The following is a 25,075-nucleotide window of genomic DNA, read 5'->3' as shown; positions in this document are numbered from 1 at the left end:
TATAGGTAAAATCATAGACATTACGCGTTGAAGTCGATCACTGAGGCATGACACAAAAGATGCAAATTGTGATGGTTTTATCAGTTAAGTACTTCATTTTATACAACCCTTAAAATCATTTGCTGACATTCCATCGGATATCAAACATATTCTTCAGCTTAGTGGAACAAACATAAACTAAGTTTGCCTAGTGATGTTTCAGTGCCTGGTATACTACTTGCATTTTATCAACTTCATCATGTGCATAATGGATCAAAGCGAGATTACAAAGAAGGTAAAATAAATGTACTATTTTGTTATTAACCAGTGATTGTATCTGCCATTGATTTTCGTTTCCTGCATATACTTACTCTATTGATGTTTTAATCTCCGTACAAATGAACTCCATTATTAATTATTAAAAAAAATTGTACATTTGCATTTTCCCCGAAAATCAATTACATTTATTAGTCACTGTACAATACGCCTGTAGATCTATGCATGTTATTTTCTATATTTGGTTTTACAATTGTTGCGTTTGCTTTCAATACACACTATGATGGATTCCAATGCTTTAATATTTGCCATATGCTATCTGATGGCACTATAAAGGAGCCGTTGACATCGTGTTTAATGGTTGCTGCGTGTTATGTTATTTATAAGGAGAAAACGGAGCTTTAACATGGTATACATATAGATAGTTTCAAAACTGCATCTGCTTTTTGTCGCTTTGGGTCCCCAAACAAATGGAGCCTTTTAGATGAACGGAAACTGAACTATCGATAGCATATCGGTTCCTACAGCCTTGTAACAGTTAATAGGGTCAGTAATGTTTACCTGTATTTTTGCGCTCGTCTGTATATATATATCACGTTTTTAAATTAAACATTGACTATTTAACGAGCGCATCAAAACAAACTAATCAAGGGATAAATCCTAATCGATCGCGGATTATAATGAATGCACAATTATGTATCTTTAGCTGTTATTACTGATGAAAATATCAAATATTCTAATTCTCTCTGGGCATGAATATATAGTTATAAATGGTAATAAAGCTAGCAATTTTAACATAAATCAATGTAGAATACAACTTATTCACAAAAGGGGTCCGCTATCTAATCGAGTGTTTCCTAGACACTAAATATCTACGCATGGGAAATAATGTTGCAGGTGGTAGACACTGCTAGTAGACATTAGTCCCGAGATTTACCTCAACAGTGCCAGGTTTCCCAATATGGCCGCCATGACGTCATATATTAAAAAGTTTAAAATGTTCATAACTCAAAAAGGATTCATTTTAGAGAGATCATGTAATTATGTTAGTTGTAGTTAATGCCTGGCTCAAACTTTTCCTTACCAAACGTTTTCAGGTCAGAGGTCAAATAAAAAAAGTGCGCTACGGGGTCAAAGGTCATCAAATGTCCAACTTTTTCATTTTTTGCATTTTTATATTGATCGATGTAGTATGTCATTCCGATGATTTTGGTACCTCCGGTTTTTCTTTAGCACTTCCGGTTCAGGAAGTACGCAATTTTGAAAAGAAATATGATTGCGCAATCATTAATAAATCTTTAAGCGACATCTTCTCAAAACCCAATAGTCCCAGGGACTTGACATTTGGCCTATAACAAGCTTGGGTGAAGGGTTACCAAGTTTGTTCTAATGAATGACCTTGACCTTCATTCAAGGTCACAAGGAGTCAAATAGTCTAACATATTTAAATGATTTCTTCTCAATAACCAAGGGTCCCAGTGTGTTGTTATTGGGTCTGTAGCATGCTTGGATGAAATACTACCAACTTATTTTTAATGAATGACCTAGACTTTCATTCAAGGTCACAAGGCGTTAAAATAGTCTAAAATCTTTGAACGATTTCTTCTCAATAACCAAGAGGCCCTGGGACTTGATATTTGTCCCATAAAGCTTGGGTGAAGGGCTACCAAGTTTGTTCTAATGAATGACTTTGACCTTCATTCAAGGTCACATGAAGTCAAATAGCCAAAAACCTTTGAACGATTTCTTCTCAATAACCAAGAGACCCAAGGAGTTGTTATTGGGTCTGTAGCATGCCTGGGTGAAGTACTACCAAGTTTGTTTTAATGAATGACCTTGACTTTCATTCAAGGTCACATGGCGTTAAAACAGTCTAAAATCTCTGAACGAGTTCTTCTCGATAACCAAGAGGCCCTGGGACTTGATATTTGGCCTGAAGCATGCTTAAGTGAAGGGCTACCAATTTTGTTCAAATGAATGACCTTGACCTACTTTCAAGGTCACGGGTATCAAATTGGCTAAAATCTTTAAATGACTTCTGAGAGGCCCTGGGACTTGATATTTGGATAGTTACATACTTGAATAACGGCCTGATATTTGTTTAAATGAATGACCTTTACCTACATTCAAGGTCATAAAGGTAAATGTTCCCTTTAGTTTGTCAAAGGTGTGAAAAGCCCGTCAAATTGTCCATGACAATTTCTAGTTATTATTTTTCTTCTGCACTCGATTTTGCGGAACGATTCGCTCCGAAATGGTAAGAGCTATATCAATAATATTTTCATTGCATTGTATGGCATACGTCAAAGGAGTAAAATAATGATTTACAAGTAGGTCAAGAATCCACTATGACCGCTATGACGTCATACCTTAAAACTTTAAAATGGCCATTACTTGAAAAGTATTCAAGATACAAAGATAATGTTATAATATTATGGTACAATATGTCTGGGGCTTACTTTCATATAATAACAACATTAAGGTCAGAGGTCAAATAAAAAAGCTCGCTAAGGAGTCAAGTTTATCTTTTTTTTTTTTTAAATCTTCATTTTTCAATCTTTTTCAAAAAATCTTTCAAAGTATGATGCAGTATGTCATGCTAATGATTTTGATGTCCTTAGTTCTTTGGTAACATTTGTCGTTAAGGCGGTACGCCATTTTGAATATTTCTCTCTATATCTTATGTATGCCTACAACTCACATTTTAAGTTTCTTCTCAAATTCCACCAGTGCGATTCAACACAAACTTTGACAAAATGACTATGAGATGGTACTGACCAAGTCTTGTTATCATATGGGGTCGATCCACAATCCAATATGGCCGCCATGACGTCATGTATTGAAAAGTTTAAAATGGCCATAACTAAAAAAAAATTCTTCTACAGAGGTCATGTAATTATGATATTTGTAGATAATTCCTGGCGCTAACTTTTACTACCAAAATTTTTCAGGTCAGAGGTCAAATAAAAAAGTTAGCTATTGGGTCAAATTTGTCTATTTTAAACTTCTTCTCAAGTTCCACCCTTGGGATTCAGCTCAATCTTAGCTGCAATAATCCTTGGATAGTCCTTGCCAAGTGGTGTTATTTTTTAAGTTTGTTTAAAATCCAATATGGCCGCCATGACGTCATGTATTGAAAAGCTTAAAATGCCAATAATTCAAAAAGTATTCATTTTACAGGGGTCATGTAATTATGTTATTTGTAGATAATGCCTGGCTCTAACTTTTACTGACCAAATTATTTTAAGGTCAGAGGCCAAATAAAAGAGTTCGCTATGAGGTCAAATTAGTCTATTTTTAGAAAATCTTCATTTTTCAATATTTTTCCGAAAAAAAATTCTCAGTATGATGCAACATGTTATTCTGATGATTTTGATGTTGTTAGTGTTTTGGTAACATTTGCCGTTAACGCGGTACGCCATTTTGAATTAATCTGGCATCTGAGATACAACTTTTCAACAAAGGAGTTGGACGAGGGGAGATAACTCGTACAAGTTATCTCCCCTCGTCTAACTCCTTTGTTGAAATATTATATCTCAGATGCCAGATTAATTAAAAACTAGAATGTGGATGACCTATCAAGTGTTCTAAAATACATTTTTATGTTTGGAAATACCAAGCCTTTAGGTCATTTATGATAAGTAGTGAAAAGCCCGTCAAATTGTCCATGAAAATTTCTAGTTGTTTTAGTTATTGTAAATTTGCATGCTTATATTTCTTGAGGAGTATATCTAGACAGCAAATGTCTGTTTATCATTATATAATAATATGCTGCTTTTGGCAATTGCAATTTACATTTTTTATATAAATAACAGCGTTCTCTCAAGACATCACTTTCTGTTTTTATTTGTTTATATAAATACTTCGAGGCGGTATAGGCAACTTTAGCTGCCTGCATATACAGAACCAAACATGGCTCAAGTTAAACAGTTTTGAATTATTCATATGCTCCACCGAAAGGACAATTTCAACCATCTTAAAACTTTCTTAAGACGAACCTGCTTGACACGAATTTCTGCTTATTACGAAGTAAAATAAAATCCCCGATTTTGTGTCTTCTTTACTTATACTAACATTTGAAACGTATAACGAATTTGCATATAACTTTTGATACAAAGTGATTTTCTTGTTCCGTCAAGTAAATAATTACTCAATCGATATTATATTTAATGTGTTTTCAATTATATCTCATTTTCCCATTTATATTCAATATTTGTTATGGTATATTTTTAGCATTTTATAATTCAATATCAATGTTATGTTGGCATCGTTTATTTTGCATAATGATATATATATACTCTATATTTCAGCATTTTTTCGATATTTTGTGTTGATATTCTAAAACTTTCCATTTGTTTTCTAAATATGGTATCTGTATTCATTTCTGTTTTAGAAAGTTATTAATATTTTGTAATCTTACATTACTATTTATTCTGTTTGCATGTATTTGTTCGTTTTCTCGCCGTTTCCTGTTATAGGCAAAGAAAGATAAATGCCCTTAGCGATTGGTCCAGAAGTTGAATACAAGGTTAATGATTGATTGATTGATCAATTATTGTCTCTACCCAGTGACAGACAGCAAACAAGTTTCACATTTAATATGCGCAGACTCTGTCCATATCTTACAAGTAAATGAAACCAACGTACAAAACCAAGTCGAAAGACGAAAAAGCAGAAGAAGTCTAATGCCATGCTTGGCTCTACTGCATTTACCTCTGAATTCGTATGGAAATATGCCAAAATCTTGTATGTATTTTTAGAGTTCAAAATAATTACCACATTTGTCTTATATGATCTTAATAAGTGATATACAATATACATGGTTACGGTAAACGTCTTGAGTCGAAAAAATCCCCCACCAGAGCTTACTATCCAACAATAGAGGACATACAAATATATATGGCCGTTTAATATGAATTCCGTAATAGTTATGTACAAACAGTAACGAATAAAACTACTTATCACAGTTGTTTATGTATAATTTAGTAATCAATATAAAAATCGCTTATATTCATAACAGACTGAAATTTCCCGATTAAATACCTAAAACGTCGTTGATGTTTATTGTAATACTTAACTTCCTATTGCCAAAATAAATACACATGTATTGCTAGAATTGGACCAGTGTGTACTTACAGTGCGTTATCACTGAAACACACTACTCTATAGTTATTGTCTTTGTTTGCTGTTTTGTGACTACATTTACTTCATTTTGACTGGCATAGAAAATACGATAATTTTTTTCTACTATAGTTCAGAAATCATCTTTCATCAGATACTTAAAGAATTATACAGGGTGTTTTCTCAGCATTTGAATTTTAAATATAATTCAAAATATCAAACTGAGATATCGAATATATATATGAAACTATGGGCAGTACCGGTTGATGGCAATTTTGGTCATTCTGTGACCATAACTGTCTCAGCTGACATTATCATCAGTAAAATTTAAACAATTATACACAAAACGCAACTTACCTGTTCCAAAACAGGTCCAAAATAGAAGAATCGAAATTCCACAGACTTTTGTAATCGTGTGTAGGTAATGCGTATACATTCTATAAGACAACATTTCAAGCCTGTAAATCACTCTTTGATTCTAATACTCCCAATTACTGTCATCAACCAATATATATCCCCTTGTAAAGCTGTAACTAATACTTTCTTGAACAAAGGGAATATTTAATAGAACCTTAAGAGATATGCATCTCGCGACGGATGCTTAAGTGCTTAAGTACCGTTACTGTAAGAAATTATCATATCTAATTAATCTTAATGGTATCTGGTATATACAAATGCATGATATGTACCTAATTTGTATAATGACCATAATGACATGTGTATTTCCCACTCCTTTAGATTGCTAAATCAATAATTGATTTAGGAATTAAATAGGATTAGATGGTATGCAATGAATTATATACTATCTGTACATTGTACGTTGGGAATATCAGATGAGAATAATACAACGAGAAGTTAATATCTGTCATCTTAAAGCGATTATAACTGTAAAAATCACTATTTGAAAATAGTATTGGCGTAATATTAAAAAAAGTTAAACTTAGAGTTGTTTGATATATACCAAGATTAATACAAAACAAAACGAAATGATTCTGTACGTCTGACACTAATTCATAAATCAGCAAAACGTTGCGCATGCGTGCATCGAAAAAATAATATAGCGAATTCTTACTTAAGTAAATGAGAAAGAAAGTCACCCTTAACTCAAATGGCGGGAGTGCACGAGGTGGACTGGGGCAACGAAGTTCTAACACGCCTGTCAAAACATATTACAACCCACTGATATGATTGAATGTAAAACACAATTAATTAAAACTAAATGCAAATCATATTTTACACTTGAAATACACAAAGGAGGGACAGAAGGTTCGTAATCATTTCTTTATTTTTACGGGGTAAGTGTTCTCGTCCCTATGTCACCAAATTATGTTATATCCCTGTGCCGCCATTTTTAAAACAAGAAAAAAATCATATACAACAAATTTAACGGCATATGCTCGTATACCGCTATCTGGTTATCCCATCTCACTATCTATCGGGAAAATTCACAGTTTCCCGAGTATGAAATCTACAGGTATACAGATATAGTAGCTTTAATCATTATACTATTGTTTCTGTCCTATATTGATCACATACATATGTAAATGTAAAACATTTGCCTTAAATGTCATTGATTATCTGTCTATGGTATATGATTATAGTAAATGATTAAAATCTGGATACAATGAAGTTATTAGGGCGTGTTTTATGTAAGCGGGCCTCAACTTGCATGCTGAGGAATCTTTTAGTTTGTGATGTATATTAAGAAAGGTTGAATATACATTTTTTATTCATTTTCGAAATTAGATCAAGTCAAACTCTACATGCAGCAATAGCTTTCATAGAAAAAGAAGTCCTAGAAGTTGTCTCTGCTGTTGAACATATTTTGCTGTAACACAAGTATAAAAGTAATGACGCCAGTGACTCTTACAGCATCAGCCACGGCAGAGAGGTTTTGGTAGCCGTCAGTGATATTTTTAATATATCACATCATGCATGCCTACCTTACGTTTCTGAGCTATCTACACGTTATCACACCCACTCTTCATTATATATCGGATTTATAAATGATACAATAACCTTCGTGGAATTGATTTAGTAATTATCGTCAGGTACTTGCTGATCAATCAAGACAGATATCTTGTTTTCTGTTAATTTAATTATTTTGATTAATTTATCTGTACATTTTTTATACTTCAAGATTTTACATCATTAGGTAAGAAGACATAATGTTTCACTGTTTCTATCGATTCTATCGATTTAAAGAGCGCACGCATTTCTTTGGTTCCAGAATGTAAAAAGGAATATCGAAACAAGCTCAACATGAGAGATACCGATAACAGCCGAACAATTAATGGAATCGCTAACCAGCTGATTCCAATTTGGCGAGAAACGCTGTCAACTACAGGAATTCCTGTAAAATATTTGAAACATTTTATTTTTTATCGTTGTAAATTGGAGTTAAGTCTACCATATTTGGTTTGGTTTGGTTTATTTTGTTTAACGTCCTATTAACAGCCAATGTCATTTAAGGACGGCCTCCCATGCGTGCGACATGCATGCGTGTGGTGAGTGCGTATGTGTGTTTTGGGAGGCTGCGGTATGTTCGTGTTAAGTCTCCTTGTGATAGGCCGGAACTTTTGCCGATTTAAAGTGCTACCTCACTGAAGCATATACTGCCGAAGACACCCAGCAGCACACCCCATCCGGTCACATTATACTGACAACGGGCGAACCAGTCGTCCCACTCCTAATATGCTGAGCGCCAAGCAGAAGCAGCAACTACCATTTTTAAAGACTCTGGTATGTCTCGGCCAGGGGACAGAACCCAAAGCCTTCCTCACAGGGGCGAACGCTCAACTAAAGGCCAAAAGTGAGGCATTGTCAAGGGAGACATTAGGAAGAAGAAAGTTGTCAAGAAAGAAGGATAAGATCCCAAGTTTAGTCGCCTCTTACGATCATGCAATGGGGGCAGCAGGTACAATTCTAACGCCCTACCTGTAGGGCAGGTCTACCATATTCCATTTATTGAGAAAAAAAATGTCAAAATAAAAACGAAAAACGGCATTGCGCATTTGTGCACCGGTCAGGCTATGAACAATGCATTCCTACGCGTCAAATTTGATGTTTACACACTTGTAGACGATGTTTTGTTAGTTTAAACCATATTTTATTACATTTCTTAAAATTGATACAATATACACAGGACTAGTAACAGGATTCAGATAAAAAAAAGTATATGCATACTTAATTTTGATCCGTCTCCTTAGTTGATGACAGGCGGATGACAACACTAGAATAGTTTAACAATATTTGTAATACTTACTATTCTCTCTATTAAGTGGTAAAAACATGGGCCAGAGTGGGGGCGGGATGATGTATAGGAAGAATCTTTAATTCGTGATTTGGTGATACTGCAATATACATTATGTGATATATAATATGTAATATACAATAACATTATATCGTCTAAATCGTATCATACGGTTCGTGATTGCTGGGTCAGGTAACCGCGCTGTTAATTAACGTTTTTGTTATTATCAATAGATAAGCTTGGATCACTGTACAGTGCATGTTTAAAGTGTACTTTTCGGATAAATGCAAAACACTCATTTCTTATATCTGTATTTTGGACAAAAGAGTAAAACATGTTCAGTGGTTTCATGCGACTGTTTACATGAACATTGAGGACAATTGACTTAATCTAGCATGATGTATCTGATTTAGACGCCTCCCATAATTATAGTAAGGGGGATTGTGAGTGTCGGTGAAGGGAGTTTTTCAAATTACTTATGGAAGGATTATTTTTAATATCTAGGGAGTAAATTCCACAGATTTAATAGAAGAGAGAAAAGATTGTTTGAAGAAGTTAGATTTACAGATACGTTGCATAGATTATCTGCAATATGGGTGAGTGTCGTTCCTGCGTTATAAATTATGGAGTAGTGAGGCGAAAATCATTTTATGCAATCGTACCGTTTTCTTTACTTTGCGTCGGTGTTTTAGACTATCCCACCTACAATGTAGTTTCCCTATATAGTTTGACATGACTTGTAAGTTTTGTACCCCTTGGTATAATTCTTGCAACTTCGAGTTTAATATTTTCCAGAGACTGGGACTGTTGGATAGTCATGTTATCCCAGACGGTATCACCTTATTCAAGTAAAGGTCTGACGAAAGAAAAGTACATCGTTTGAAGAGTGTTTCTGTCTATTTTAAATCTGAATCGTTTAAAAATATCTGCCCTGCAGGTAGGGCGTAAGAATTGTACCTGCTGCCCCCTGCTGCGGCGACTAAACTTGGGATCTTATCTTTTCTCTTCTTTCTTAACAACTTTCTTCTTCCTAATGTCTCCCTTGACAATGCCTCACTATTGGCCTTTAGTTGAGCGTTCGCCCCTGTGAGGAAGGCTTTGGGTTCTGTCCCCTGGCCGAGACATACCAGAGACTTTAAAAATGGTAGTTGCTGCTCCTGCTTAGCGCTCAGCAAATTAGGAGTGGGACGACTGGTTCGCCCGTTGTCAGTATAATGTGACCGGGTGGGGTGTGCTTCTGGGTGTCTTCGGCAGTATGCTTCAGTGAGGTAGCACTCTAAATCGGCAATAGATCCGGCCTATCACAAGGAGACTTAACACAAACATACCGCAGCCTCCCAAAACACACATACGCACTCATCACACGCATACATGTCGCACGCGCGGGATGCCGTCCTTGAATGACATTAGCTGTTAATAGGACGTTAAACAAAATAAACCAAACCAAACCAAAGTTTAAAATATCTAGTTTATTTGATTTTTTTATCATGTAATTAATGTGTTCACCCCAAGTACCATCATAAGAGAAAGTCCAATATGTTTGTGTTGGTTTGGTTTGGCTTATTTTGTTTAACGCCTATTAACAGCTAAGGTCATTTAGGGACGGCCTCCTGTGCATGCGTGTGGTGAGTGCGTATGTGTTTGTGTTGCTTTACCTCATTAACAGGAACGTCACAGATAAAGGGGGACGGTAAAGGTTTTTTGATTTTTCTGCTAATTAATTGAGATTCATTTTTGTGGGTAAAATTTTACTAACCACTTTACTGACATTGGTATCGATTCACAAAGCTTCGTAACTTACGAACGTTTTTAAATATTTACGAAAAAGTTACGCAAAACTTTCACAAAGGTGTTCGTTACTTTTTCGTATCTTACGTCAAAATCGTACGTTCTCCCGGTAAAAATATACCACTCTCTAACTTGGAGGTGAAAAAGCACGACACTTTCGAGGTGAAAATTGTACGCCGCTCCTATTCCCGAGTCCCGAACGCAGACTATGAACTTTATTTTGTTCTATCAGAACCACAGTATTATTGAGTGGAGATCAAATTTTCTGTAAAATTCCATTATCATATTGTTTATCATGCGGTAAAACAAAGAGTAACAACGCAATTTTCACAGATTTTGCTCAGTGTTCACAGATATTCGCAATGCTCTTAAAATAGACTAACTGTTGGCACAGTCTACGAATATGCGTACAATTAGTTGCATGCATGACAATGAGTATATTGTCGGTATCGCTCCTCGACATTCAAAACTTGATTTCGGCCTCGAAGCAATCGCTCACAAAGCACAGTCGTTCTCTTATGTTAATTTGGAATTCAGTACGATGTTATTTTCCGTCCGAAAGGGCATGCTTGTGTGCGATTTTAAATGGTTTCCGTAAGTTACGACAGGGTAGATATGGCGTAAAGTTGCGCAAGGTTTTTGCGTAACTTACAAACGTTACGAATGTTCGTAAGTTACGAAGCTTTGTGAAACGATACGCATGTATTTTTCTTAAACTGTTACTCAACAAATTTGCACACTTAGAAAGAGTATCTACGATGGTATAAAGTGAAGTGTCGTCAGCAAATAGCTTTTTTGTAACCTTGATGCCGTCAACTATATAATTAATAAAAAAATTAAAAATAAAAAGAGCAAAGGACCTAATATTGACCCCTGGGGGATACCAGCACGAACTACTCTCGACTCAGAGGTTGTATTATTTATAACAACTATTTGCTTCCAATTAATTAAATAACATTTAAACCATGATTATAAACTCCCTCCAATACCTAATTTGGGAATTTTAAAAAGTAGTCATGTAAGCCATACTTTATCGAAGGCCTCGCTGATATCACAGAACGTCATCCTTATTTCTTTACCTTTATCTAATGCCAAATAGATGTCGTTACTAATGGCAAGTAGCTGGTTATTGTAGAGTCGGCAGCCCTGAATCCAGATTGGGAATGTGATAATAGAGAATGATCAATAATGAATTTATAGAGATATTTATATACACATCTTCCATAACCTTATAGACGTAAAACCACTGTGACCTTTCGCGTTGACCTTTTCGTGAAATGTGCACAGGTGTGTTAACAAAACATATTGATTAAGAATACTACTGTGTCCAGCAGGGTGCTATTTTGGACCATTCGTTTTTGTTACAAATATTGACAACATAGGGATTGTATCATTTATTAGTAACTTTGTCATCAATTGTTCACATGTTAACATTTTTGTCGCTAAATCTAGACCAGTACAAATACAAATGTTGCAGATGATGATAAGGTTTGATACATTATAAACAACTAACAGATATACATGTATATAAACAAAACACATATTTCCCCTAAGCTAATCAAAGTTCAACACGACAGGTCATTCTGGTCAGACTATACCTAGAATAGAAATTAACGATATTGGTCGATAGTTGCTGAGAAGAGAATGGATGTTAGTAAGGTTATATAACGAACACACATCGGAATTGTAACAAAAACATATATATATATGTCTTGCTGGGTTACTTTTAAAGACGTAATTGACCTTTAGCATGTCAAAACAATATGTATTGCCAACCTGGCAAGTCATATACATACTCTATTAGCATGCCAAAAGGCATTATTATAACTCATGTTTAAACCAGTAACTGTGATTAGTCGAAACGCATCACGTGGCCGGTAAATAAAACATCATATTTCCCTGAGCCACGTGAGCCAGGGGGAATTAAACATCATATCTCATTGGAGCGCGTGTCCCTCTCTCATTTTCACAAGAGTTGTGGTTCTTGTCAGTTTCGTTTTGTGAACAAACATGGAAACAGATGATAATAAGAGAAGGTTTCTTGCAAATTACGAGGAGATTCCGCAATCAAAAACAAAATCAACCAAGGCATCAATGAAATGTATCGGGGATTTTCTGAATGAAGCGGGCAAAAAACCACAGTTTGAACGTTATGAAAACAGCGAATTGGATGGAACCCTCAAGGCGTTTTGTTATTAAAAAACTATTTTGTTTTTTTATTGAATTTGATTTAAACTTTTTTTTCATTATAATAAACAATTGATGGCTCTCTTGGTAGGATGATATAAAGATTTTTTTTCTACCCTCAGCAGTCGTATTTTCACTATTTCAGGTAGAAAAACCTTCAGATCACCCTACCAAGTGGGCCATAAATGTGAATTATATAACAAAGTCGTGTTAACCAACCCGACAAGCTATATATATACTATACTACAGTGCCAAATCTCAATAACGTCGTGATATCAACCCGTACCCCACCCCAACAGTATCAGTTAAATAATTCATAGAGGTCGTTTGCTGTTCATGCGTAATATTTCTGCAGTATTCGTTGATGCGTATGATTTTATTGCAATACATAAGTATCACTGCTATCACGTGGCCAGTTACAACAGTACATATGGTGGAGTCCACCCGACTAAAAACATTCGGCTTTGCAATGAGCACAAATTCAGGAACAAGTCCCACAGAAATACGCTAAATATGTTTGTGTTTGGAATCTTGTTATGTGTAGTCATCAAACTCACAAAGGTAACTTCAGCAGGGAATTTTTGCACGGGGGAATACAGAACGGGGCTTAAGCTATCCGATACTTCAGTATTTCGTTCACAGCACCACAACACGCTGTCCTCCTGTCTAAAAAGTTGTATCGCCACCGCGTCCTGTGAGGCTTTTACTTACAATCGCCATAACCTGACGTGTTTCTTCGGAAGTAATGGGTCCGAGTTCGAATCAACAACAGATCTAAATTACATTACGAACCCAAGCCATTGGAAGCCAGAGGATAACGAGGTTTGTCTTATTATTATTATCATTAATACTGCATTTGTATCCCCCCCCCCCCCCCCCCCCCTCATCTTATAAAGCTTCTAAGCACTTTATCACTCTATCTCTAATAAGAGCACATTATTTTTACAGCAATTGCGAAACAAGTTTTTACAACTAATATGAGGCTGAAGTTGGTTCCGAGTTCCGTTTAAGTAAAACGGAACTCGGACCCAGTTCCGAGTTCCGTTTAAGAAAAAAGGACCTTGCATGTATAATCTTTACGGGGCTTGGTCCCAGTTCCGAGTTTCGTTTAAGAAAAAACGGAACTAAGAACCAGTCCGAGTTCCGTTTAAGATAAACGGAAAAAACGGAACTAGGAACCAATTCCCAGCTCCGTATAAGACTGCCCTGCAGGTAGGGCGTAAGAATTGTACCTGCTGCCCCCATTGCATGATCGTAAGAGGTGACTAAATTTGGGATCTTATCTTTTCTCTTCTTTCTTAACAACTTTCTTCTTCCTAACGTCTCTCTTGACACTGCCTCACTTTTGGCCTTTAGTTGAGCGGTCGCCCCTGTGAGGAAGGCTTTGGGTTCTGTCCCCTGGCCGAGACATACCAGAGTCTTTAAAAAATGGTAATTGCTGCTCCTGCTTAGCGCTCAGCACACAAGGAGTGGGACGACTGGTTCGCCTGTTGTCAGTATAATGTGACCGGGTGGGGTGTCCTGCTGGGTGTCTTCGGCAGTATGCTTCAGTGAGGTAGCACTATAAATCGGCAAAAGTTCCGGCCTATCACAAGGAGACTTAACACGAACACACCACAGCCTCCCAAAACACACATACGCACTCAACACACGCATGCATGTCGTACGCACGGGAGGCCGTCCTTAAATGACCTTGGCTGTTAATAGGACGTTACACAAAATAAACCAAACCAAACCAAATCCGTATAAGAACAAGAGACCCATGGGGCCTGTATCGCTCACTTGGTTGGATTTGACCAAATGTCTACGTAATATTATCATGTTCAATTCGTTTTATTTGTCAATCTCAAACAATGCTATATATGGTTATATTGTGAGGAATCCAACTGCTTTAAAGAAATAACGAAGTCCACACTCTCTAAGTTTACAACATGCATTCATAACTTTATGACTAGCAGCGATTTAAAGGAAATACCTTTATTTCCCCTCTAGAAGGCCCCACTCCTTTGGCCCCTTTACGGTCAAAGCTACATGTATCATTAATGTAAAATGTGTTCCCCTTCCTCCAAGGATGTTTCTGACCAAATTAGATTCAAATCCATTCATAACTTTGTGATTAGTAGCGATTTAAAGAATCGCCTCAATTTCCCCTATTGGGCCCCGCCCATTTGGCCTCCCGGGGACCAGAGTTACCATTTATGTAAAATCTGCTCCCCTTTCCCCAAGGATGTTTCCTACCAAATTGGGTTCAAATCCATTCATAACTTTATGATTAGTAGCGATTTAAAGGAATTACCTCTATTTCCCCTATTGGGCCCCACCCCTTTGGCCCCTCGGAGGTCAGAGTCACCATTTATGCAAAATCTGTTCCCCTTTCCCCTAGGATGTTTCTGACCAAATTGGGTTCAAATCCATTCATAACTTTATGACTAGTAGCGATTTGAAGGTGTTGCCTCTATTTCCTCTATTGGGCCCCGCCCCTTTGGCCCCTCGGGGGTCAGAGTCACCATTTATGCAAAATCTGTTCCCCTTCCCCCAAGGATGTTTCCTACCAAATTGGATTCAAATCCATTCATAACTTTATGACAAGTACTGATTTAAAGGAATTACCTCTATTTCCCCTATTGGGCCCCGCCCATTTGGCCCCTCGGGGGTTAGAGTCACCATTTATGCAAAATCTGTTCCCTTCCCCCAAGGATGTTTCCTACCAAATTGGGCTCAAATCCATTCATAACTTTATGATTAGTAGCGATTTAAAGGAATTACCTCTATTTCCCCTATTGGGCCCCACCCCTTTGGCCCCTCGGAGGTCAGAGTCATCATTTATGCAAATTCTGTTCCCCTTTCCCCTAGGATGTTTCTGACCAAATTTGGTTCAAATCCATTCTTAACTTTATGACAAGAAGCGATTTGAAGGTGTTGCCTCTATTTCCCCTATTGGGCCCCGCCCCTTTGGCCCCTCGGAGGTCAGAGTCACCATTTATGCAAAATCTGTTCCCCTTTCCCCTAGAATGTTTCTGACCAAATTGGGTTCAAATCCATTCATAACTTTATGACTAGAAGCGATTTGAAGGTGTTGCCTCTATTTCCCCTTTTGGGCCCCGCCCCTTTGGCCCCTCGGGGGTCAGAGTCACCATTTATGCAAAATCTGTTCCCCTTCCCCCAAGGCTGTTTCCCACCAAATTGGATTCAAATCCATTCATAACTTTATGACAAGTAGTGATTTAAAGGAATTACCTCTATTTCCCCTATTGGGCCCCGCCCATTTGGCCCCTCGGGGGTTAGAGTCACCATTTATGCAAAATCTGTTCCCTTCCCCCAAGGATGTTTCCACCAAATTGGGCTCAAATCCATTCATAACTTTATGACTAGTAGCGATTTAAAGGAATTACCTCTATTTCTTAAATTGGACCAATCAGAGGCCTAGAAAATGCGGCCATTTTGTTAAATGCGAAAGTGAGGCTACAAGAGTGATCGGAGTCCAATTATGTACCTACATACCAAATCTCATTGAAATCAGACAATATCTAAATGTTGACCAAGTAGTGGTCAGTATAAATGGCGGCCATTTTGTTAAAACGTTTAAGTGAGGTGATGAGAGTAAACAGTGTCCCATTATGTACCTGTATCATTATCAAATTTCATCAAAATCCAACAACATCTTAATTTGGACCAATCAGAGGCCAGTTAATGGCAGCCATTTTCTTTAAATGTGAATATGAGGTTACAAGTGTGACAGGTGTCCATAGATGTACTTACACAGCAAATGTCATCAAAGTCAGACAATAACTAAATTTGGACCAATCAGAGTCCAGGAAATGGCAACTATTTTGTTGAAATGTGAAAATGAGTTTAGAGAAAGATTGGTGCCCCATGATGTATCTATATATATACATATCAAATGTCATTTAAATCAGACAGACAATATATCTTAATTTGGACCAATTAAAGACCAGGAAATGACAACCATTTTGTTACAAAGGTTAAAGTGAAGTTATAAGAGTAACCGGTGACCCATGATGTACCTATATACCAAAATTCATTGGAATCGAACAATTTCTAAATTTGAACAAATATCCTCGACAAATTGGGATTAACTCATTCAGATAGGAATATCCAGGATTTGAGGGGAATTTTCTCACCCCAATATTAATCTTGGAGAAAATTGTTAATAAATCACACTTGCACGAGGAAAATCCCATTTTTGTATTAATTCCCCGATGGAACATACAGTAATGATACAAATGAGAGAAGAAAAATTGTTTCTTTGTTTGAAATAGCCATTTCATTAAAATGGTATTTCAAGACTTTCCCTATAGTTCAAAGTCAATATCAGTGTCTTTGTCAGACAATGTCAGTGAATCCAAGTTGAGCAGATTCGGAAATTGTTTGTAACATTTGTTTTATTTTTTTTTTTTTTCAGTAGTGTTGGGAATCACTTTTGAGTTCATGATCGATCATCATCATATCGATAATTGATCGATCATGAATAGAACTTAAGGGAAATATCTGGAAAAGCATTTAATTAATATGAATGGTACATTATAATTAATCAAATATCAAGAACAGGTGAGCGAGTTATCTCCCTTTTTCTATCACAGATGAAAATAAGGTCATTAGCAAGTTTTAAATTGTTTTATGTGAGTTTTAACAATAATTTATGTAAGCTTAACTATGCATTATAAATCATGTTTTTATTTGTCGATACCTTTTATCAGGTAGCAGTGTACTTCAGTTTGCCCAGTTTCTGAAAATTAAGTGGCAATTATCTCTTACTCTTACATATATTTGCTTTGTTAGCTTGGGTTATCACCCTGTGAATAGCCAGAGTCAGTTTTAGGCTGGGTCTCCTTGTAGTAGTAAGTGACTACCTCTGAACAACATGCAGGAAGCCTGTCTGTCCACATGCCATCCAAGAAATGGAACAATTATTTATGAAAATGAAGTTTACCAAGCAAAAACAATCATGTTTTCTTTTCAAACAAATGTTTAAAACGTCTTATTAGGTAGCAGTGTAGGCCAGTTTGCCTGGTTTCTGAAAAATCAGTAGCATCTCTTAGTCTGTGGCTGGGTATCCTTGTAGTAGTTGGTGACTACCTGACTGAACAACATACAAGAGGCCCATTGCATGCCATCCAGGGCAATAAGGGTAAAGTGATCTTGCCCAAAGACACAACCATGACAGCACATACTGGCCTGGTTGTCAGCTTTCCTTTTCTTTTGCAGGATAACTGTTCAAACTGTTCGTTGTATTTGGTTTAAAGTCCCATTAACAGACGGGTCATTTAAGGATGTGCCTGGTTTTGGAGGTAGAGGAAAGTCGAGTACCCAGGGAAAATCCATCGGTCTACGTTCAGTACCAGGCAACTGCCCACCATAGGTTTCGAACTAGCAACCCAGAGGTGGAGGGCTAGTGCTAAAGTATCGGGACACCTTAACCACTCGGCAACCGCGGCCTCACAATAATTAATAATTATTAAACTATCTCACAGTGGCAATAGTACCAAAGAGGTGAAAATTATGGGAAAATGTGTTTCTTTATAAATTATATCTAAATGGCTTGAAATTTAGAGAATAGCAGATCACGGCGGGTAATTACATGCAGTTTGAGGTCTGCATTTACAATAACTGTCTAAACTTTCTTATTCTTCTTATTTGTTACAGTTGCAATTGTAAAAGATGTGAATATTGAAGATAATTGTTTTATCCCAATATCAAAGTACTTTGAAATTAAGAGAATTTTTCTACAATATGAAAATAAAGCCAGATTTTCAAAATTCTGATTATGTTTCTTCAATAGAACAAAGAGGGAAATTAACTATGGTCTTTAGCCAGCAATTTAGAACATGCTTCCTAATGTAAATATTTGCCTATGGCGGCGTTGGCCTAAAAATAGAAACATATAAACTATTTACACTAGTCCCTGTGTAACTGTATTTTACCTGTGTGCAGATGACATTTCAAAGAAGACTATTTTGTAAAATCCTGGTCATTGTTTGGATTTGTCACATGATTTTCTATAATACCTTTAGCAATAAGTTGAAATAAATTTAAATTCAGAAGATAAAAAAAAAATCAACTACATGGTTCCCCACCCCAAAATAATGTGAATTTAACTTCGTGCGACACAATATATACATAATAGTTCAAGAACTTTGAGTATAAATCTGTCAGAATTGGTTTTTTGCATATTGTTTTTTGGTATATGTAAGCGAAATGTTGAAATATGTTGGTATGGTATTTAAAGCAAAGATATTTCAAAATTTACTTATTGCTACTTGTATGCAGATGACATTTTGAAGAAAAACTATTTTGTAAAATAGTGATAATAAAATATTAGTAATTCCATAAATTTGTCAAGTAGTTTACTATAATACCTTTTGTAATAAGCTGAAACTGATTTAACCTCAAAAGATATATAAAACAAAAATACAACATGGTTCCACACCCTAAATTAGTTAATTAACTTAATGCAATGAAACAATTGACATAATCTTAGTAAAATTTTGTCAGAACAGGTTTCCCGCACAATGTTTTCTTTGGCACATGTTAACAAAAGGTTGAAATATGTTGATATGGAATTTATAATAACGCAACTTATAGATATCTGAAAGTTTACTAATTTATGAAATGTCTACATAGACTATTTTGTTAAATTGACATTGCTTAAACTTGGAAACTCTTTGATTTTGTCAAAAAAAATTCCATCTTATACCTTTTGTATTAATATAAGTTGAAATTAATTTAATTTCAACAGATGAAGAAAAAAAAACATGACATCTTTCTTCACCCAAAGTAACTGAATTTTACTTAATGCGACATAGTAATTGACAGTATTTTAGCTTAAATTTGTCAGAACAGCTTTCTTGCATATTAGTTTCTGCGGTGTATATAAGTGAAAGGTTTAAATATGTTGTATGGTCTTTGAGGCAAATATATTTGAAAATTTACTTCATTTATCTATTAATGCAAAAGATGATATAATTTGACCCTGTCCTAAGAGCCATCTCAATAAAGGGCAGGTCAGAGACTTTTGTTTAAAAAGCTTACTTAGACTGCAGCTAAACGCCTTTGAGTCGAACGAGTAAGCGGCGTGAAGTCCACGGTGTTATTCCATCCGGAACTCCTCGGGGAATTATTTCAGTGACAATACCCGATGAGTTCAGGATGGCGTTATTCTATAGATGTCCTTTATATATGCGGACAAGCCGACCAAACCAGTTGTGTCAATAGTATATATATGCGGACAAGCCGACCAAACCAGTTGTGTCAATAGTATATTACGTATAAATTTCATACATCAATCTTAACGGACCTGTTTATGTTTCTGCAGGCTTTGAAAGACACCATGAAGATGAATCGTCCTAAACAAATATAAAACCGGCTTATCCATAATTATTTTAATGCTAACAACTTCATATGCCTACCCGGTCTATCTGTTCAACCGCTAAACGGAATGGAAACGCTCGGTCTTACGTCATCAAAACAGGCAGCCTATTTATAGGAAAATACCCCTGTCGAGTGGAAAAATACTGAGAAGGTCGAAAAATAGGCCATTTTCAAAACAATCTTGTGACCGTTCTGTTAAAGATATCGAAAAACTAAACAGACCCTTTTCTTCAGGAAACATTTATCTTTTTACATGTGCATCATTTATGTTTCTGGATTTTTTTTTTTTTGGAACTTTGAGGGCGATTTAAACAGAACCTCTTAGTCAAAATGACGATTTTGGCATGTTTGACCCAAAATATCTCATAAATACGAATTTCCACAGGGATACCAGATACATCCAGACCTAGATCGAGCCGAGTTTTACAATGGTTCAAAACCCCTTCAAAATTGTATGTGCCATTTTTTCCACCCCCTAATCGCTACAATAGCTGGCAAAAATCGCGAATTAGCTCATACTATCATTACGTTCCGTAAGGAACGATAACGAGTTATCGTCCCTTACTACACTTCATTCTTTATTAATGGCCGGTTAGCTTTCCAGGCTAACACAATACAAATATTTATCATTTCTGTTAAATATTTGAATCCGTTGAATCCAAACTGCAGTTATATTCATATTTATAGAATGTTGAAATAGTTTAGTAATAGAAAATGTCATTGCTATTTTCATTTTTAACAATTAAAAACAAAATCTGTATTTGTACTATTTCTAATCAAGCTAACCTGGTTTGGACGTGTTTACACCGCGTGTCAACTTTTATTTGTCATTGATTCGCAACCGAAACATTTATAGAGGCTTTTATTCTTACAATTGAATTTTAAGTTCATTTTCAATTAATAATTTATTAGCGTTTCCGTTTTCATTTTAATGTATTCATTTATTGCTTGAGTGTTTTTTGGATCGTTATATAGCGGGTACGTATAAATACCAAATGAGAGAAACCTACATCATTGTCAATTGAATGAAATCATATCTGAAATGATGATCGCCTCCAGTTACACGTCAGTAAATTTTGATTTTATCACAAACAGTCAACGATTTGCTACATTCATTTTATTTATTAGGCGGTTTGTGTGTCAATGCCTAATGAACCGTTTAAATAAATTATTCATAGTCAAGGAAACGTCTACCCTTACATTACTGAAAGGATGGGATAATACGGATATGATTTAAACAAAATGTTTACGCAACACGCATGTGCCAGTGTATCCACATGTTTGACATGACCAATGCTGATTAGACGACGTTTCTATTTTTCTGGATCATGTGCATTTACAATGTTTTATTCATTAAAAAAATATTGATGTAAAATTTTAAGTTTCTGATATCTCTTCGTCTCACCATATGATGAACGTGGGTCATTTTCGTCATTGCATATATCTGAACATAAAAACACGATTGATCGAACCACCGGATAAGACGAATATTTCCTTTGGTCCCTTTGACTTCGACTTGTCAGTATTTAACTGTATGCATGTAAGTCTCTCTGCGTCTCATTTTGATCAATCAGAGTTACTTCTCTTCATTATGTACTATGCCTGGTAGTTTAGCGATACCTTGAGAGCCGATGTGGACCGATAATGTGTAGGTGTTTATCCGATATCATTTTATGGATTGATATATTGTCCTCTACCGTCACCGGAGAGAAAATATCAACGACTTGACGGGGTCTCGAACCCGGGACCTCTGACCTTTAGACGGACGCTCAACCTGGATACGGGCGTTCGGCACATCCCAGTTCAACTACAGATCATATAATATGTGTGTCTTTATTTTGCATTAACCAATATTGCCTTTGAGCAAATACAAAACAATTACAGTCTATGGTGGAAATTCGATGTACAATTGAGTAGCAATACTTTAATAAGTACAATAAGGAACAGTAATAATTCTGTTAGCCTATGCATATAAAAATCCAACAAAACCTAAGGATACTCGAACAATACAAAAAAAATCAGTAAAATCATCTTTAATTTCTTATTTCATTAGCTTTGTAAATATATATAGCCAAATTTTGAACAATGTCTGTGACTTCTGACGACATGAGATCAATAAACTTAAATACATTTGGTCTAACACAGTATTTCCTTCACAAGAACTTTGATCTCATCTCTGTGTATATTCATTTTCAATTATAGTAGTACACACATTACAATATCGATTTTCTGAAAGAATTGGGTTAGGACGATTCCATATTCCCGCTTCTATGTTAATGTATGTGATGATACACGCAACTTTGTGAAAGATTTCTGAAATTTCTTAATATTTACAATATCTAAATATCTCTTATAACCTAATTCATGTGAAAAAATAATATAACATCTAGCTCTTGGTGAATATAAGTATAACAGTTATGTATAAAGCCTGCGACTAAAATAATTACAACTTGTGCTATTTATATGGCATGTACATGTACGCCCCGGGAATGACACAGAAATTATAAGTTTTAATTACATAATGCGTTTGATTTTCCTTAACCCTACGCATAAGCTGTATTTTGAACGATTGCACGGCTAACATGAATATTGCACTGTCACGTGCAAACTATTAAACACTGCGTGATGTTTCTAAATTTAGTCCTTCCATTTCAAGCGTCTAAGTCATTCAGATGTCAACACTTCCAGACAAAAGTCATGGCGACTTCTTTAACAGGAAAGTCGAGATTTAAGTGATTCTAAGTGTGTTTTAATGATTATTTAATAAAGCAAGTATATCATGGGTGTCTGTGGAATAGTCCAGAATATTTGACCCTCGGTACTGGTAATCGACCGGTATCTACTTCTGTAAATACATTTGTATTCGTGGACAGGTATCTACCGCGGTGAATAAATTTGTTTCTATGGACTGGTATGCACCTCTGTAACCACAGGGACACGTATGTAACAACTTTATTTTATTCCCACAGAATGTTATACTTCCATGTACACATAGTTCATGTCAACAAGGATCAGAGTGTCACGTGTTGAAAAATGGAAGCACTGTCTGTGTCAAGACAGGTAAGACAATAAATACTCCCCCACTCGCAAATTAATTTCCTGGGATGCATTTTTAATTGATGTATTTACCTGAGATAATATATGCATGTTCCTTATGCAAATGACGACACTTCACATTAAAACATACAGGGAAAATATGCATATGGGGTACATGATTTAAATTTAATTATCCCCCTTGTTAGTCGCGCGGACATCAACATGTTTTCGACTGAATGCAGTTTCCATGTCGAACACAAAATATATTACCCAACTTAAAGTACAACTTCTGTCACAAATGGAACTGTTAGTTGTCAATTATGTTCAGTAATTGATTATGTGTACATGTCTGGGCCATAGAATGCGTAGACAGCCCTGTCGTGGCGAATTCCACAAGTCTGGTCAGGGAGCGGAAGGTAGGACAACAGGTCACCATTGTCTGCAATGAAGGATTCATTCTTAGCGGAAGTCCACAGAGAACATGCCTAGGAAATGGACAATGGACAGGTGCCAACATCACCTGTATAGGTAACCGCTTTGTTATAGCATTCTACAACTCATAGATCAACCTTTCAGTCAAATGTTGAAATGGGAACCTGCTATTTTTGCCATAATGCCAAAGCAGTCTGGGGTAAGTGACGTCAACATTGTAAAAAGGTTGCCGAATGCTTCAGGCTGGCATCCGTCTTCTGCTCGTGATTAGTAGCCTTTAAATATGGACTTTATTTTCTATAAATAGAAATGCTATTCCTCAAGTTGGGAATTTATATATGATGGTATGGAAAGCAGTTCATTTTACAACCCCATCCTTCATTGTTGTTTAATTAATACATGAACATGTTCTCACACAGAATGCGGAGTCGATGACTATTGTACTTACAACCGAGCTCAAGATAATTGTTTCTGCCAAGGAAAGAATCTACTCAAATATAATCCAACATCTATGGAAATTACCAATATATACCCAGGTAGGTAATGTAGGGGTGTCAATGACATTAAAGGTAGGATATGTAGGGGGTGTCAATGTCATTAAAGGAAGGATATGTAGGGGTGTCATTATCACTAAAGGTAGGATATGTAGGGGTTGTCAATGTCATTAAAGGTAGGATATGTAGGGGTGTCAATGTCATTAAAGGTAGGATATATAGGGGTCATATTTAGGGGGTGTCAATGTCATTAAAGGTAGGATATGTAGGGGTGCCAATGTCACTAAAGGTATGATATGTAGGGGTGTCAATGTCACTAAAGGTGGGATATGTAGGGGTGTCTATGTCACTAAAGGAAGGATATGTAGGATGTCAATGTCACTAAAGGCAGGATATGCAGGGGGTGTCAATTTCACTAAAGGTATGATATGTAGGGGTGTCAATGTCATTAAAGGTAGGATATGTAGGGGTGTCATATTTAGGGGGTGTCAATGTCATTAAAGGTAGGATATGTAGGGGTGTCAATGTCACTTAAGGTAGGATATGTAGGGGTGTCAATGTCACTAAAGGTAGGATATGTAGGGGTGTCAATGTCATTAAAGGTAGGATATGTAGGGGTGTCAATGTCATTAAAGGTAGGATATGTAGGGGTGTCAATGTCACTTAAGGTAGGATATGTAGGGGGTGTCAATGTCATTAAAGGAAGGATATATAGGGGTGTCAATGTCACTAAAGGTATGATATGTAGGGGTGTCAATGTCACTTAAGGTAGGATATGTAGGAGGTGTCAATGTCATTAAAGGAAGGATATATAGGGGTGTCAATGTCACTAAAGGTATGATATATAGGGGTGTCAATGTCACTAAAGGTATGATATGTAGGGGGTGTCAATGTCATTAAATGTAGGATATATAGGGGTGTCAATGTCACTAAAGGTATGATATGTAGGGGATGTCAATGTCATTAAAGGTAGGATATATAGGGGTGTCAATGTCACTAAAGGTATGATATGTAGGGGGTGTCAATGTCATTAAATGTAGGATATGTAGGGGGTGTCAATGTCACTAAAGGTAGGATATGTAGGGTAACAATGTCACTGTAGTGTAGAAGAGCGGCGGTG

General features: G+C 36.2%; 1 protein-coding gene across 1 annotated transcript; it reads left to right on the top strand.

The window, feature by feature from the left end:
• The first annotated feature begins 247 nt into the window (after positions 1 to 247).
• Positions 248 to 24,031, top strand: LOC117341538 (inactive serine protease PAMR1-like). The gene is made up of 4 exons (XM_033903427.1): positions 248 to 274; positions 22,927 to 23,053; positions 23,390 to 23,557; positions 23,881 to 24,031. Exons 1-4 carry the CDS (start codon positions 248 to 250, stop codon positions 24,003 to 24,005), a joined length of 447 nt encoding a protein of 148 aa, XP_033759318.1. The 3' UTR covers positions 24,006 to 24,031.
• The last annotated feature ends 1,044 nt before the right edge of the window (positions 24,032 to 25,075 follow it).

This window comes from Pecten maximus, chromosome 1, assembly GCF_902652985.1.
Source record: "Pecten maximus chromosome 1, xPecMax1.1, whole genome shotgun sequence".
In the NCBI taxonomy this organism is placed as follows: Eukaryota; Metazoa; Mollusca; class Bivalvia; order Pectinida; family Pectinidae; genus Pecten; species Pecten maximus.
This window is presented reverse-complemented; position numbering and strand designations above follow the sequence as displayed.

What these genes read in the sequence shown, in the direction of transcription:
- LOC117341538 (XM_033903427.1), top strand. Translation starts at nt 248, where the DNA reads ATGGATCAAAGCGAGATTACAAAGAAG. An exon ending in CACTGTCTGTGTCAAGACAG is followed by an intron (nt 23,054 to 23,389) that starts GTAAGACAATAA and finishes TCTGGGCCATAG; the next exon opens with AATGCGTAGACAGCCCTGTC. An exon ending in TGCCAACATCACCTGTATAG is followed by an intron (nt 23,558 to 23,880) that starts GTAACCGCTTTG and finishes GTTCTCACACAG; the next exon opens with AATGCGGAGTCGATGACTAT.